The 15480-nt window shown below is 39.9% G+C and overlaps 1 protein-coding gene across 4 annotated transcripts in view; it reads right to left on the bottom strand.

Moving 5' to 3' along the window:
* Window positions 1-15480, bottom strand: part of AMPH (amphiphysin) — a 141920-nt gene that overhangs the window by 66951 nt on the left and 59489 nt on the right. For all 4 annotated transcript variants that reach the window (XM_069007827.1, XM_069007823.1, XM_069007824.1 and 1 more), the window contains exon 2: window positions 7830-7910. In XM_069007827.1, the coding sequence (XP_068863928.1) occupies window positions 7830-7910 (81 nt within the window). The remainder of the gene's footprint in view (window positions 1-7829; window positions 7911-15480) is intronic.

Here is a 15480-nt window from a genome sequence, read left to right as displayed (position 1 = left end):
ACTTCAGGTACTATTTACTGCTAGGTCTTTTACAGAACTCTGTAGCATGAATGAAAATAACTATTACATTATGAGAAGCTTAACAAAATAAGAGGCCACTTGGACAAATCTGTAATTCAATATGAAATCTATCTGCTTGCCAGAATACTCTAGTTTACCATTTATCAGGTTCCTTATAGTCCCTAGAATTGTCTCCTAAATTTTTGAAATTTTTTTCTCAAAGAAATGGATTTCCTTTTTTTCTTTCTAAGCTCTGAGATTTTGGTTTTGGAATATTTGTCTAGTGCATCAGTTGAAAAAGCTGGCTTTGGAATCTTCTCTGGAAACACAGAGGTTTCAGGCATAACAGTATCTTCCAGGAGAGCACCAAATTTGTGGCCAAGCCACTAGGAAGGCTCAAAAGTAAGAATTTTGTAGTTCCAGTTATTAAGTAGCATGTTGAATTGATGTAAACTGCATCAAATGAAACAGGCTTCTCATATGATTCAGACTAATTCAGAAAAACCCCAAACCAACTCTAAAGGCAAGAACCAGGGAGCTCTGCCTCGTGTTAGTAGCAACTCCCAGTACGCAGGTGAGAAAGCTCTGTGCCTGCAGGGACACTAAACTAACCCTTTTACTGAACCATTGGTTTCTGCTTCAGATGAGGACTGAACTGAAAAATATGTGGCACTCACCTTAAGTGAAATTCCAACCGTGCCTCACAACTAAACCTCCCCCCTCAAAGCATTCTACCTTCAGTTACTACATCATCCTTTATGCATACTCATGTCCTCAAAGTAGGGCCCAGAATAATGGTTTTAATGAAATTTGGGGTCTGCAGAGGAAGCAAGAATCTACAAGTCCATGTCTAAAAGTAATCTATATACATTTCATGTCAAGCTAGAGTTTCTGAACAGCTACTTGTGACTCTCTTTATGGCTACAGCTGCATACCCATAACTACATTTGTAAATAACATACATAAGCTATGTGTTAACAGATCAGGTAGAAAACTGTCCAGAACTGTTTGTTGTGAACTGCATCATGTTCAATCCATGTCTTAAATCTCTGAGCTGGGCTATGTCAACTATCCCCACAGTCAGTTATCCCAAGGGGCTCCTGAAGAAACACATACAGGTTTCCTTTTAAAATAGTCAGAAGTAACTCTGAACATTCAACTGCACTGGGGAGACAACAATTAGTACAGTTACTAAAGCTGCAGAGGCATAATAGGCAGAGGCATAATTATATGAAAATACTGCATTTCTGACTATGCGTATCTTGCAAACTGTTACATACAGGTTTTTAAAAGTACTTTTTAAAAGATTGTCATGTATTTAATGTTGTCCCTTTACGGTGTTTATTGGTACACTCCTACTTTCTGGTCTATCAAATGAAAACATATTATATGGGGCACTCAAAACTCACACAGTTTGACAATGGTTTGGACTCTGGATTTGGAGCAATCAATGGTCAGAATCAAAAAAGAAAAACACTGCATCAGCTGCTCTCTCTTTTTTAGTGAGGAATCAGTTGAAATGCATCTGGGTTGTCCATGCAGAGATAATTTTGTAGCATAAAATAGAGGGCCTCACCTTCCTGGATATCTTGCCTGATTGGAAATTAATAAGGTTGAAATGAGATTTAATGGGACACTATATTTCTTCTTGTCTTGGGAAAAATGGCCCTGAAGACATAAGATAGTTATTAAACACACATTTCAGGATGGAATGGAATCAGCAGAGAAATCCCTGCCATGGTCTCAAAATACATTGTACATTTGTATAGATTGTATATATACATTGTATAGAGTGTATTTGGCTTAGGGATCATCCAGTATATGAGGTGCACTTTGGGATTGTCCCAAATGCTTGTTAGACTCAGTCCCCCTGAATGTAAACACTTGTTGGCTCACAGGAAAAAGCTCCTTTCCACTACTCTAGATTGTTTTTTTCTCTGTCTGGTTTACTTCGGAATATCTACCAGACACACTTGGTATCACTTTTATTTAGCAAAGGAGTCTCATATGGACAGAACTGTATTGCACACATAATAGTTTCAGCTTAACAAGTACCACAGATCCCCTGCAGCTTAGTATGAGATTCTACAGACAACCAAGAAAATCTGAGAATCAGCTAAGGAGAAATAGTGTCACCCATTCAGAGTAATTTTAAAGTTCACACTTGTTGTTAACTGTCTGGATTATTTTATCCATCTCAAGACCACGTACAAGATCCATAAAATGAGGGGGGTCTAAAAGGGCATAAGATAGGTTTAAAAATGGTCATATAGATATATGAGATACTTACTAATTCCTAGAGAAAATAAGATTTTGTAAAACACAGATTGATATTTGTAAGACATATTGAAGCTCCCTTTCTTAATCATGTCCTTCATCCAACTCTAGATTAAGACACCTATCACTGTCTGCATGAGTTGGGTATCTCTCCTTGTCACAGAGCCAATGTATACCTCTCAAGAGCAACCTGTGGAGTCAGGAGAGCAATTAAGAAAATCTTGTAGTCAAAACCATTCACTCAGTATAGTTATCTAGTGCTGTTTGTGATACATCCACAAATAGCAAACACAACTGGTCCTTAGAGACCTACCAGCTTTGCTGAACAGCAACTGGAAGCCAGGGGGAACACACTAGGGCCTTGCAAGTGTCAACGGATGCCAAGATTTAGATAACTATCTCAGAACCCTCACAACAGTTGGTGGGGTTGTACCAGGAACCACAAGTGACCCCAGTGGAGGCTATGCCCTCACTGATGGGTGCCATCCTGCAGGGTCTGAGACAGGTGGGTAGAGACAGAGACTGGTAAGAGGTTTCACTGACAACCCGCAATCTAATGAGGGTTTGAACCAGGTCCAGGGTTTGTCTGAGAGATCCAGATGGCAGCAGCAGGACATGCAGCTGAAACATGGGTTCCCTAGGCATGGGAATGAGTCTATAGTGTAACTTATGCCAAGGACTGAGCTAAAATGGGACTCCTGGATCCACGTGCAGGATTAGGGGACCCAGATAGGGCTGATCAGAGACATTAAGGTCCACAGATGCCCCCAGAAAACTGATTGGTTGTTGCCTTGCTCTCCAGACCCTGCTGCCCAGTTCAGCATAAGCATCAGGGAACACCCAACTCCTGGAAACCCACATTCAGGTGTTGCAATCTGGAACTGGATCACTCTCTAGGCACAGGGTTCAGCTGCCAAAACATGTCTGCAGCTGGAGATGCCACATGGTACTCAAGACAGCAGGTATTATACAGGGCTGTGGTCAAAACCATATGTCTTTTTCTAGAGCCATGTCTGGGGGCCCGGTGGGACACTGTGAGCACATCTGGTGCCTTTGTGTAGGTGGTGAATCTCATCTTGGGTATCTTAATTCACGAATAGGTTTTAAAAAAGCAGTGGCACAGCTGATGCAAGAAGAGCACTTCAAAAAATGTTAATTGTCTCAAAAGACCAACTTTTAGACAATATCATGATACAACTGTAAGGCAACCAAGCATGCTTGTGTGAAAAAAGATTTGGACAGGATGATCCTTTTCAGGAACCATAACAATTACATCCAATGAGCAGCTCTTACTATGAGCACATTAAGTAAAACAGTCCACAGAAGCAGGTTCTGATCACTCAACAACAGCAAAAAAAGGCTCTTCGTTTTCACCTAATTCTATAAACTAGCAACAACAGCATTTGACATTTTGCTTTTTTTCTGACAACATGGCGTGGGAAGCTGCTTTTGTAGTAGCAACTGTTAGATCTCCTGTGTGTACATATACAGTACATAATGTTTATGGGTTTAAGCACTAAAACATATTTTAAGTGTAGTCTGTAAAATAAAAGAAGTCTCATAACTAAATGTTATAAAAAAGAAAAATAAAGAGAGGTAAATATGCATATACATGAAATGGAATATTGCTCTCTTAGAACAATAAAGTGTGACTTTTAATGACTGTGAGTCATTAAAATAAACATGGGGATAAAGGTAATTGCTACTGTACTTCCTGTAAAAAAAAGAACATGTAAGATGGAATTGCTTGAGAAACAGAATACAGATGGAATTTCTGGTAAATCCTCAATAGCCTTTGATGATAATTTCACAGCTGAGAGAATTATGCAGAAATTCTCTTTTTTCCCTCATTCTGAACTTAAGAGTTGATTAAGAGGCTGGGCATATTCACAATTAGCTGTGCAGAGATAAGTGTTTAAATCTCAAGAAATTTCTCGCAATACAATGGAAGTCTGCATCATACTGTCATATATGAGTTTATACATTTTGTTTGTTCCACAAGCTTTGATTTAGAGTGGGAATTTTCAGTTTACAACTTAAGTGGAAGATGAAAAACAGCTGTATTCATTGTTTAAATGTTTTTACTCTTGGCATCAGCTGCAGCAGCTTAATGGTTTTGATAGAGAAAGTCCTGAGTCTCTGCAAAGCAACTGTGCTCTGTTCTCTCTGGACATGGGATGAATCAGTTTCTCCATGGTGATTCATCTGGGTAATTCAACTGCAGGTTGTCAAGTCCAGAACAGGCTCTTATCCAACTGTATTCAGGAAGAGATGGGAATGGATGACTGGGAAATATAAATTACTTTTTTCTCCAGATAGATCTGCTGCATGTATCCTTACACATAGTCTTATTCTGAGTTTGGTACAGGCCCACCATCTGATCTGCTATTCGGGCAAAAATTTCAGGTTTTCAATTTTCTGTTTGCTGGATAAGGAGCACTATGCTCTTTCCTTTATCCTTTCAGTGGGCTGAACTGGGAGTCCTCATTTATTATCTTTGTAGAGTAGTAATAAAAAGATCATTCTATACTTAAGGTTAGTTGACCTCTCAAGTGTTGCAGGCTCAGTAATGCAGGCAAATAAGACAAACAGACCATTTTCACAGCTTTCAGCTTACCAGGACCCCTGAGCACACATAGCACCAGCTGCAACAGAGAACTTGCAAAGAGACATAGAACTGAAGTGATAGTGTTCCTGAGAATTAACTGTGGGTAGGTGAGGTGTCCAGGGAACAGACAAATCTGTCAGTGATGGAGGCATGGACCCAGACCAGCAGGGAATCTGAATCGTTTATTCAAAGAAACGAGCTGGTTTTATACACTTTTCTAAGGCACAGTATTTCCTTATATGGCAGTCCTCACTACGTGATGCAACACACTTCCTAAATGTCCTTCTATGGGGTGATCACTTGCTGTTCACCCTTCTGTCAGTTCCTGGCAGCCTCCTCTCCATAGGGGTCTGCTGTGTGACACCTCCTCTCCCCAGGGTCTGGTGGAGACAAGCCTCTGTGTGCTGCCATGTGCTCCTTTGTGCTGCCACGTGCTCCTTTGTGCTGCCACGTGCTCCTTTGTGCTGCCACGTGCTTCTTTGTGCTGCCATGTGCCTCTGCAGGCAGGTTTTACAGCTTGTAACTCAACTTTATTCCATCTCTTCCCACAAAATCATTGCTAAGTGAGATTGCAAGAAACAAAGTAAAACTTGGACCTCCTCTCAAACTTCTTCTGCCATGGTCTTGTTGGGTCAGTGACCACCACGGAGACAAATAATCCTGGCGGGAACTGAAAAAGATGGGACAGCCTCTAACAGGGGTGGTTCTTCTTGCAAGCCTCCTGAATGGCCCACATCAACAGTTTGGTGAACCTCAGCACAGGGATAAATCCACCAGACTGCCTTTTTATGCTTTAATATCTAGAATTTGACTTTTCTTTATCTAAAGCCTCTAGAGTTGCAGAATGAACTTGAAAGTAGGACTGAATGTAAACCAAGAAGAGACGGCTGCTTGAGTTCACAGAAGACAGCAGTTTTGCATGGCATTAATCAGTAAGAGTGATAATTCAGAGGCACATTGAGGTATGCATAAGCTTCATACCTTTCCATTGTTAATAAATTGTAGATCAAAGCATGGACAAAACTCAGAAAATTTAAACTATTTATATGCTTCTTATTGGTGAACATGGCAGAAACAGTGCTTTTGCATTTTTCCCCTTGTATTTGAAGAATTTAGCACAACAGAACTCCTTGAAAGCACAGTAAGCATGCGTGACTAGTTCAGTAAATATACAGTCTCTCTCATTTCGTGTGTCAGTGGACCTAGCCTAATCTGCATGTGACTGTCATGATGGTTGTAGTAGTTCCCTTTGCAGTCATTCCTCCCAACCCAATTCCCTCTCTGGTCCCAAGTCACATTCGCATTGAGGATGTAGCATCATGCAGGTCCTCCAAAGTCCTTTACTGTTTATTACTGTCTCTATGTATATCAGAGAACAAGGAAATAAAAAGAAAGTAATACTAAGATTCTCCTTAGCCCTAAGCAAGATTTTCAGCTTAAAATCACCATTACAAAAAATTCTTGGTAAAGGACAAAAAAAAAACCAATACTTGAGACATCATTTTGCTTAAAAGGATTTTTTTTCTCTTCCCCCTCTTTTTTTGTCTCAGAATTTTGAACTAAAAGAAAAAAGTACCACATATTCTGTTTCTTCATGGGGATACTCCATTTGCTCCTACACCGAAGTAACCCCTCAGAGATGTACCTTATTTCTACAGTTACTAGCTGTGCAAGCAGCTGGGGTACGGACGAGTATAAGCAACAACATTGGATAATCAAGAAGTCAAGTCAAGAAGACTTGGAAAAGTGGAAGGGGAAGAAAAGGGAAAATATAACTTCTCTGTAGGGTTTCAAAGCTTCTATTAAATCCCACCATTTTCCTGACCTCAAAAAATTTGGAGAAGGAACTACCATTCTCAGAGAAACAGATTCTTTTACCTCCCAGTATTTTTCTCTTTGATGAAGAGGAAAGCTCAGTAGCTCTTGAAACCTACCTCTCTTCTACACCAAGAGAGGAAAATAAAGGCTAAGTGACAAAAGAGTTAATAAGCATTCTAGCAGCAGGGTTTGCATTTACACAGAAAGGAGAAAAGTGCATTTGGTAGAATAGGACTGATTCAGAGCAGAAATTGCAAACATTGACATGAGGCAAATTTTACAGTGTGTAAAATGTGTGGGAGTAGTTCTCCTCTCCAGTGCCTTTCTACAGGACCTCTAAATAACAGCTCACAAAGACAACAGATATATTAATTCATTCTTATGTAACAAGACTATTTTCTTGGCGGTATTACCACAGTTCATGGTAGACATTAATTTGTACTAGAAAGGTACTATGTAATAAATTGCAATTCATCACTTCAGAGCCAAAAAGTCTGTCCAACACAGCAACAAGTAATTGGGGTTAGAATTTAGGATTGCATTGGGAGTAGATTATAGACTCCTTGGAGCATCTTTGCTTTCCTGTGTTGTGTTTATAACACTAAGAGTAATTGAGCACTGCTTCCCAGTTATGCTTCATCAGCACTGCTACCATAGACACCAGCACCCACAGGGAGCATTACAACACAAGTGCAATCTGAAACTATTAAGCTATTCACTCTTGAAAACCAGTATTATTATGTAGCACTGATGAAAGTAATCTACAAAATGAAACCAAGGAAATACTTCTCTTCTTTGTAAGAAGGCAAGCACTAAGCTGCATTTAATTGAGGTTGGGTTCTATTCTCAATTACTGGTGAAAATGTACTGTCGCTCTGATCTCAAGCGGTTCAAGCATGATGATGTTACATATGACTACAAATGTCCTTTTATTTTCAGCCCATGTTTTAGACCTCTGCAAGCACAAATGCAACTGTTATCTCTCTTTGAAAATTGCAGAACAAAATCTTGTACCTACCAAAAAATAAAATTTTACCTGTTCCTCTGCAACACCTTCTTCAAAATCAGCAAGTTAAATATACTGCATTTTTAAGATGCAATTAAAGAAACTGAAAAAGTAACTGACCTCTTGCCGTTTGAAATTTTGAACATATTCTTCAAACTGTTCATCTTTAGTTTCATCTGCTTTTCCTAGTTTTTGAAGTACCTATAGTGAAAGGAAAAGGAATAATTTAATATTTATGACACAAATCAAAACCACTGCTATTTTCAACACTTCTGTTCTTGCAGTTAGGTGTAAATAGCATTTTACTTTTCGGGGTGTTTCATGCTCTACAATTCCAAAGTTCCCACAAGACACTATTTTGTCAAAATAAAGAAAAGGATAAAAGCAGGAGTATGGTGTGTGGGTGTGGGTGTGGGTGTGTGTGTGGGTGTGTGTGTGTAGATATACGCCCAAGTATGGAGTCCTTGGGAGAATGTTGCTTGTTTTTTTTTAGTGAAACAACTTTTCTTTTTGCAAAGGCTCCCATGGTTTCAAAGCAAGAAGGAATGAGAGAATTTTTCTGGCACTACAAATTATCCTCTGGTTCAGACAAAGAAAGAAAAAAAACCTCATTAGGTTTTTCTTCTCATTACATTGAACAGTATTAACATTATTCTTATCTGCATGATTTTCAACATAAAGTCTTAAAAATTAAAGAACTGTGAGGCTGATGATTATTTAAAAGTTGGTGTTCATTTTGCTCCCCTCATTAATTCATAAGTAAATTGTCATCCACTAGATAATAAGTATGCTACAATAATTCAGCAATAAGCGCTATTCAATCAGCAATCTCAAAAGTAATTTGACACAGCTACACTTTATGCTGTATTTAACCACAATAAATGCATTCTATTATTAAATCCCATTGCTATCCATTCATTATAATACTGAAGACTTAAACATAGCTGCAAATAGGCTTCACCCTGCTTGTAAAGCAATCCCCAAATCTTTATGGAGTACTTGCTTGTGGGAATGAACCATCCCACAGATTGATGTTCAGATTGCTCTCCCATTACAAATTGACCAAACTATCTATTTGCAGTTAATAACAAAACCAAACAAATTAAACCAAAACAAAACCAAAACCCAGAAGCCCCACAAAATTGAAACAGTAGCAGTTAGCAGATACTATCAATAAACATAGAAACATTACTACCTATTCTTCTCAAAACAAAGAATGTACAGCTCCAGTAGTACCATATTCTTTCTCAGACCACCTTCCTCTCCCAAGCCCAGCCAGTCTCACAGCACAAAATCAGGCTGCACAAAGGGATGGTGAGCATTGCTACTGTGGAAACCAAACGTCAAGTTGATCATGAAAGTGACGCAACGCTACCTGTGGACATGGCATGTGCAAGGAAGTTTTGGCATAATTACAGCAGAAAGACAGAAAGAATGATATCAGAGAAGAAAAAAAGACATAGACTAGCCTTTTGCTGCCAATAGCTATGTTCATTTTTTGGCATGTGTGGGCATTTTCGGTTGCTTTTAAAACAGATAACTAGTCCCAAAAATCTCATACATTCTCATCTCCAACCTCTTCATAAAATATTAGTAAGTATCACAGAGAATTTTATAGACAAATCATTTAATTTAACACTTTGAATCATCACAGGCCTTCACATTGCTCCTTGTCACAAATGAGCCAAACAGTCTGCCCCCAACTGTGGCGTGGCTTTGATCTGCACCGAGGGCTTTCAGAAAATCCAACATTGCCTTTTCAAAGAGGTCGCTGCCAGGTAAGCCTCCTGATCATGGCAATACATTCAAACTACATTTGAAGCAAGAAGCATGTTAACTGTAATATGAGCAATTCATAACATAGGTAACAAACTACAACATCAAAAGTTGTCATTATAGACTCTTTTTTCCATATCAGTGGCACACATACACGTTTTCAAATGTGCACTGACGCCCAATAGTGCGAGGCTCAGAAGGGAACAACCTCCCGTAGCACCTACCTCCTATGGTTTGGGGTTTTTTTATCCTATCTCCAGTTTTCTATTTCTATACAGATACTTAGCTGAACTAAGATGCAGTTGTTATAATCTAGCCTCTACAAACACCAACCCTAATCTTAATCCAGATAATTTATAAAATAGTTTCTCAATTTTCCCAATCCAAATCAGAACTATAAATAAGTCATATGGTTGGATATAAAAGTTCCAAGACAGAGGCTTGGCATTAGTTAAAGAAACTTACCCTCATGGAAGTCCTGCAGCTCATGCAATGTACACAGATAACTGGGGTTCACTTACTCTTTTGCTAAAAGCAACCCTAATCCCATCCCCACAATTCCATATAGAGACCGTGGAGCAGACTGGGGCTAAAATAAACTATTCCTCACACATTCTTTTAGATCCCACTCATATAACTCCATGGACTACTGAATGTGTAGCTCAGCCTTTTACAACCAACCTAGCTGCATTCACAAGTTTACCATTGGTAGTCTAAACAGAAAAGTGGCCAGGCTGACAGTCATAGAAACTGACCCACCTTTCAGCACTTGTTTGTGCACTTCTGTCTCAAAGTGTAAGTCTCTTGTCAACAGAAGTCTATAGTTTATAGTTTATTTTTGCTCAGTTAGATCAGCACCTATAGGGTGCTTTTGGAGTAGGGTTAAAGCCAGATGAAGGCTTGTCTGCCCTACATATGTGTTACTCTAACTCCACCACCCCCACCTCATGGACAGGCTGAAATAAATTTTAAACATATTGTTCATGTTGTTCTGTGGAATACGTGGGTTAAAGTCAGGGTTTGGTCTATGGCTAGGGTTAGGAAAAGGCAAGTAGAACTAGGTTTAGAACAAGAGAAAATAGATTTGAAACACACAGGTTATTGGAAAGCATCTGATGGTAAAATGAAGGCTGTGCTCAGGAGCAACAAGTGCCTAACCTCCCCCTTAAGCATCAGTTTGACCACCCTTCTAGATAAGGATTAACTTTCGTTACAGGAATAGCTCAGTTTATTGGTGGATCATTGTTGGGGCCCTCCCCCTGCCATGTAGCCCTGGAAGAGGGGCCCTGAAGGGACAGACACGGGGTTTCCTCAGCCCCTGGTCAGCCTCGTTCCCCATTGGTTGGTTTGTGTTTCACTGCGCGGGGAAGGTCCCTCAGCCCCAGCCGTGAGAGTTCCTCGGCGGAGCCCCGGCCATGCGGCTGGAGAAATAAACATCTCTGAAACATCTACCAAGAATCCGTCAATATGTATTTCCTTTCCACAGGACTCCTGGTTTGATATATGCATGTTACAGTAATCCCCGCTGTAACAGCCCATGAGGACAGGAGAAGAGTAGATGGACTGTGTTTCACAGAAGCCTTGGAGGGCTCTACAAAGTGCTAAAGAAAGGAAATCTGGACTGATAAGTGGCTAATATTTTATTTTAGGTCCATGTGGTAAGTAATCCATATTATGGATTTGAATTCAGGTTATTAGGAAAAAAAAAAGAGCAGAGGAATCAAAGATCTTGAACATTTGGTGGCCTATAGGGCTTGAATGAGTCCAGAACTTAGTGAAGACAAGTGGGTAGCATTATTTTTTCTTAGCATACCCATACAGAGAAATAACATTTGATGTTAAGTTTGAGAACATCTATCAGTGTGTATGAACAGTCTGTATCATTTACAATAAAATAAATTCTAAAAATTAAAGAAAGGGACATGAGCTGAATCTCAATAAATATTCTATACTCAAGGTTTTTGCAATCTTCTGAAGATTGTATAAAATAGTTGATTAACATGTTCACCCTATTAAAATAAAACTAGGATAAAAGCTACCTCATTTCATAAAACTAAATCACCTCCCACTAAGCTTCCTCTTAAAATGACATAAAAAGATTTTTTAAAAAAGTATCTTAAAATGAGTATCAGTGTTGATCCAGCATGTTGCTAAAAATATATGAACTAAATTGTTAAGTCCAATTAGCATTAAGAATGAAGTAAAAGTTAAATTTAATACAATGGTAAACTTAGATACTATTAAGTAAATACATGTAGAGAGGAACTGTCAGGCAATGTGGTACTGACATAACATATGGCAAATTCTACACTAACACACAAAATTTGAGTAAGAACATTAATCATGTCTGATATAATTTATAAATATCATCAAGAATATTTCCATTTGGAGGTGCTGCATCTTCAATAAAGCTTTCAGATGATGTAAGATTAAACAATACCCCCTTTAGTCTTCTAAGTGCCTTTATTTACCATATAATACATTCAGTTGTATGAGGATCTTGAATTCAAATGAGCAGTTTTAGAATGATTGTAATGTGAATGTTGTTAAGTGCTTGTAACATACCGAAGAAACTAATACAGTAAAATAAACTACTGATTAGCTTGAAAAAGCTTGATTACACTGAAAACTCTTGTCTTGAGGCAAAAATGACAGTGTTACACCACCTCCTGAGACTACCACCCTGACAGGCCTAGGCGTCCTCTCCTAAAAAACGTTTTTAAGACTATGGCAGTTCAAGGAAAGAAAAAAATAAAAATGAAATAAAAAACAAGCAACCCTGAAACTGATTCTCTGATGTAAGCTTTGGCCACCCAGGAGCTGCCTCAAGGGCAGCTCAGCTTCCTACAGAGCAGCAGCAGAGTGGGCAGGAACTGACCTCATCAGACATCCCAACATGCATCATCCCCAGTCACATATCAGTATTCTTAAAGAACAACCAATATGTTCAAAACCACACAGGGCAGGAAGATATGACTGCCCAAACAGGGCTACCTAGGGGAAGACTTCATCAGAAATTGACAGGATCGTTAAAATACTGAAAACATTAAGTTAATCTAATCTGCCAAAAGCAACACATTTTAGGGTATAACAGAATAACCCCAGTGTGAAAAGTAAGACACTTACGAGAGTTCCAGACTGTTGCCACGGACTCCCTGTCCAAAATTTTTTGAGAACAGTAAAGTCTCTGGATCTCACTAAATGCAAACTCATGGATCTATAACACTGTTCCACAATCCTTTTGCAACACAATTCCACAACATTTTTTATTTTACCTAATACCATACTCTTCTACAACCTGTAAAAGAAATACTAGGGCTGCATGACTATGGTACTTCTGGGCAGAAATTTGTTAAAATGAAAACCAACCACACAGGAGAAATCATTTTAAAGTTATCCTTGTGCAAAACATCATATGGATATCAGAAAATGCTCACAAAATTTAAAGAAGTATTTGGCCAATATAAAATAGAAGCTTTGAAAGAAGCTTCTTATGATACAAAACAATCCTTATCTGAGATTAAAAAAAAGAAACACGAGTCAAGTTCGAAGTAAGCATGACTGTATTTTAACTTCACCAACTATGTAGTAGTATATGTCAACTCAAAAAGCAAACATACATGGCCCCAGGCTTACCAGAGCCTGACAGTAATTCCAGACAGACTAAAAACTCCACCCCACCAATCATCCTGCCCCAAACCAACCATCTCCCCCCACCAAAAAAACCCACACAAGCACCACAAGCACCTCCATGTTTAAAAAGACAATTTTTTTTTCACGTTATGGGATGCTATACAAAGTGTCCAATACCACAAAATCATAAAAAAGTGTCAAAGTAGAAAAGTTATTCACAGTCCATGATACCCAGCTGGTATTTGAGAAGTGTAGGAGCAAAGTTTAAGAAATCATGTTTGTTCCAGAAATTAAAGCTGGCTAGGAAGATAACATATTAAAGTATAAACCCTGGTATAGAATTAATTTCAAAACTTATATACTGACTCTCACTCAAGCATGACAGCAGGGTGTTAGCACAAGAAACAGAATACTCAACAGTCATTGAAGTTACACAAGATTCCCACCTCCTCACAGTTAGCACGTGTTGCTGAAGTGAAAATGGAGAATCATTACAAGGATGCTGCTTAGTTGTTCTGCTGCAAAGACAGGCAGGAAGAGACAGTACAGTGGATTACAGATATGGAAGTATAAAGCTTATGGACCTATTTGTTTAGTCCAGCTAACAGAAAGCCTCCTCCAAAGAGGTAACATTCATATCTAACAAAATCTAGTTGGGCAGCATTTAATAACAAAACCAATCTTTTTCTGTCATTGTTGGGGTTTTAAGAGACCTAGTTTTTTTTCTGTTAAAGGAATTTTCCCCCATTCTGTTACTAAGATACAATTCGCTGGGTGCTTAAGAGAAGACAAAAGACCTGGCTACTCTTTTGTTTCACCTGGATGTGGGCGCAGTTCACTCTCGGCGTTCTCGGGGAGAGGAGCCTGGTTCTTTTCGGCCGTTTTTCTTTCTGCGGAGAAAGATCCCAGGACCCCCGGCCCGCCTTCCCTGCCCCGCTGGAGGCTGGGCTGTGGCCGCCCTGCCCCGCCGCTGATTTGAGCCTTTGCTGCATTGTGGCTGTGCTCGCCCTGCCTGCCTAGACCTCCGGGGGGGGGTTCCCCGCTTGGATACATCACGTCTGCCACCCGGGATTTGTGCTCATCCCTGCCGTTCCAGCCTGCCGTTCCAGCCTGCCGTTCCAGCCTGCTGTTCCCGAAGCTCCAGCCGGACACCGGGGCCAGCTGCCCGGCGTTTGTGAAGCCTTTGTTCCATCCTTCCCCGGGATCCAGGCCAGCGGTGCCGCGTGCTCCCTGAGCTCGCTCTGGAGCGCCCCCTGCAGCCGCGGGGAAACCATCGCACCTGCCCTGCTCACTGGGAACTGCCAGCGCCCCTGCCGGCTGCGAGCGGAACTGCACCCGAGGGGAAAAGAGCCTGACAGCCGAGAAGGCTGGGACTGGGTTTGTGATTGTTTGCTGTTACTGCCATAGTTATTGTTGTTTTGTTTGACTGGTTTTATATATATATATATAAAGAACTGTTATTCCTATTTCCCACATCTTTGCCTAAAGGCCCTTGATTTCAAAATTATAATAACTCAGAGGGAAAGGGGTTACATCTGCCATTCCAAGGGAGGCTTCTGCCTTCCTTAGCAGACACCTGTCTTTCAAAACCAAGACAGTCATGATGTCAAAGTCTACAGTCTTCTGCCTCCATTTCACTTGAGCATTGAAATCTCAAAATATGGTCAGAAAAAGAAGATGGGCAATGAGATATTTTTAGATATTGTGTCCTAAGTTACCGTGTAAGATGTAACCAAAAGCATGTATTCTGTTATCATCTTCACAAGCTGTTAAAGCATGGGGGTAGTGGTCGTTATTTCCTACCATGATTCATCCCTGATAACTCCCTCTGGGTGCTATCTCTGTTAATGGGCCATCAAGGACCCACTGCATGACTCATAGAATGACATCATCCCACTCTGAGATGCTCTGCCCAGGAGGAGGAGCCAAGCATTCCCCTCTGGATATAATCTGAGGTTTGGAACAGCACAAGCAACCCTACCTACTGGATTCCCAGAGGACAAGAGCTACCACTGGACCTTCAGGAGATGCCCAGACCCTTCTACAGGATCACCCCTTCAACACAACGACTTCATCTGGACTGCTACCACCCCCCTGACTAACAGGGTACCAGTTATATCCTGACTCTGTCAGTGTTCTTGTGCTATTGCATTTATTTTAATTTTCCTATTAAATTATAAGATTCTGACTTGTGATCCGCCACTGGTTTGTTTTCAAACTAGCACATATTGTTACACTGTAGGAGTAAAAATTAGATGGGTTTTCATAATAAGAAAAATAATAAAGATAAGATTTTTTTAAAACCTGTTAATTTTTTTCTCTAGTACTGAACACACCCAGTAAGTATAAATTACCATTTTAT

This window comes from Aphelocoma coerulescens, chromosome 2 (assembly GCF_041296385.1).
Source record: "Aphelocoma coerulescens isolate FSJ_1873_10779 chromosome 2, UR_Acoe_1.0, whole genome shotgun sequence".
In the NCBI taxonomy this organism is placed as follows: domain Eukaryota; kingdom Metazoa; phylum Chordata; class Aves; order Passeriformes; family Corvidae; genus Aphelocoma; species Aphelocoma coerulescens.
Note: the sequence above shows the minus strand (reverse complement) of the source record. Positions and strands in the feature narration are given on the sequence as shown.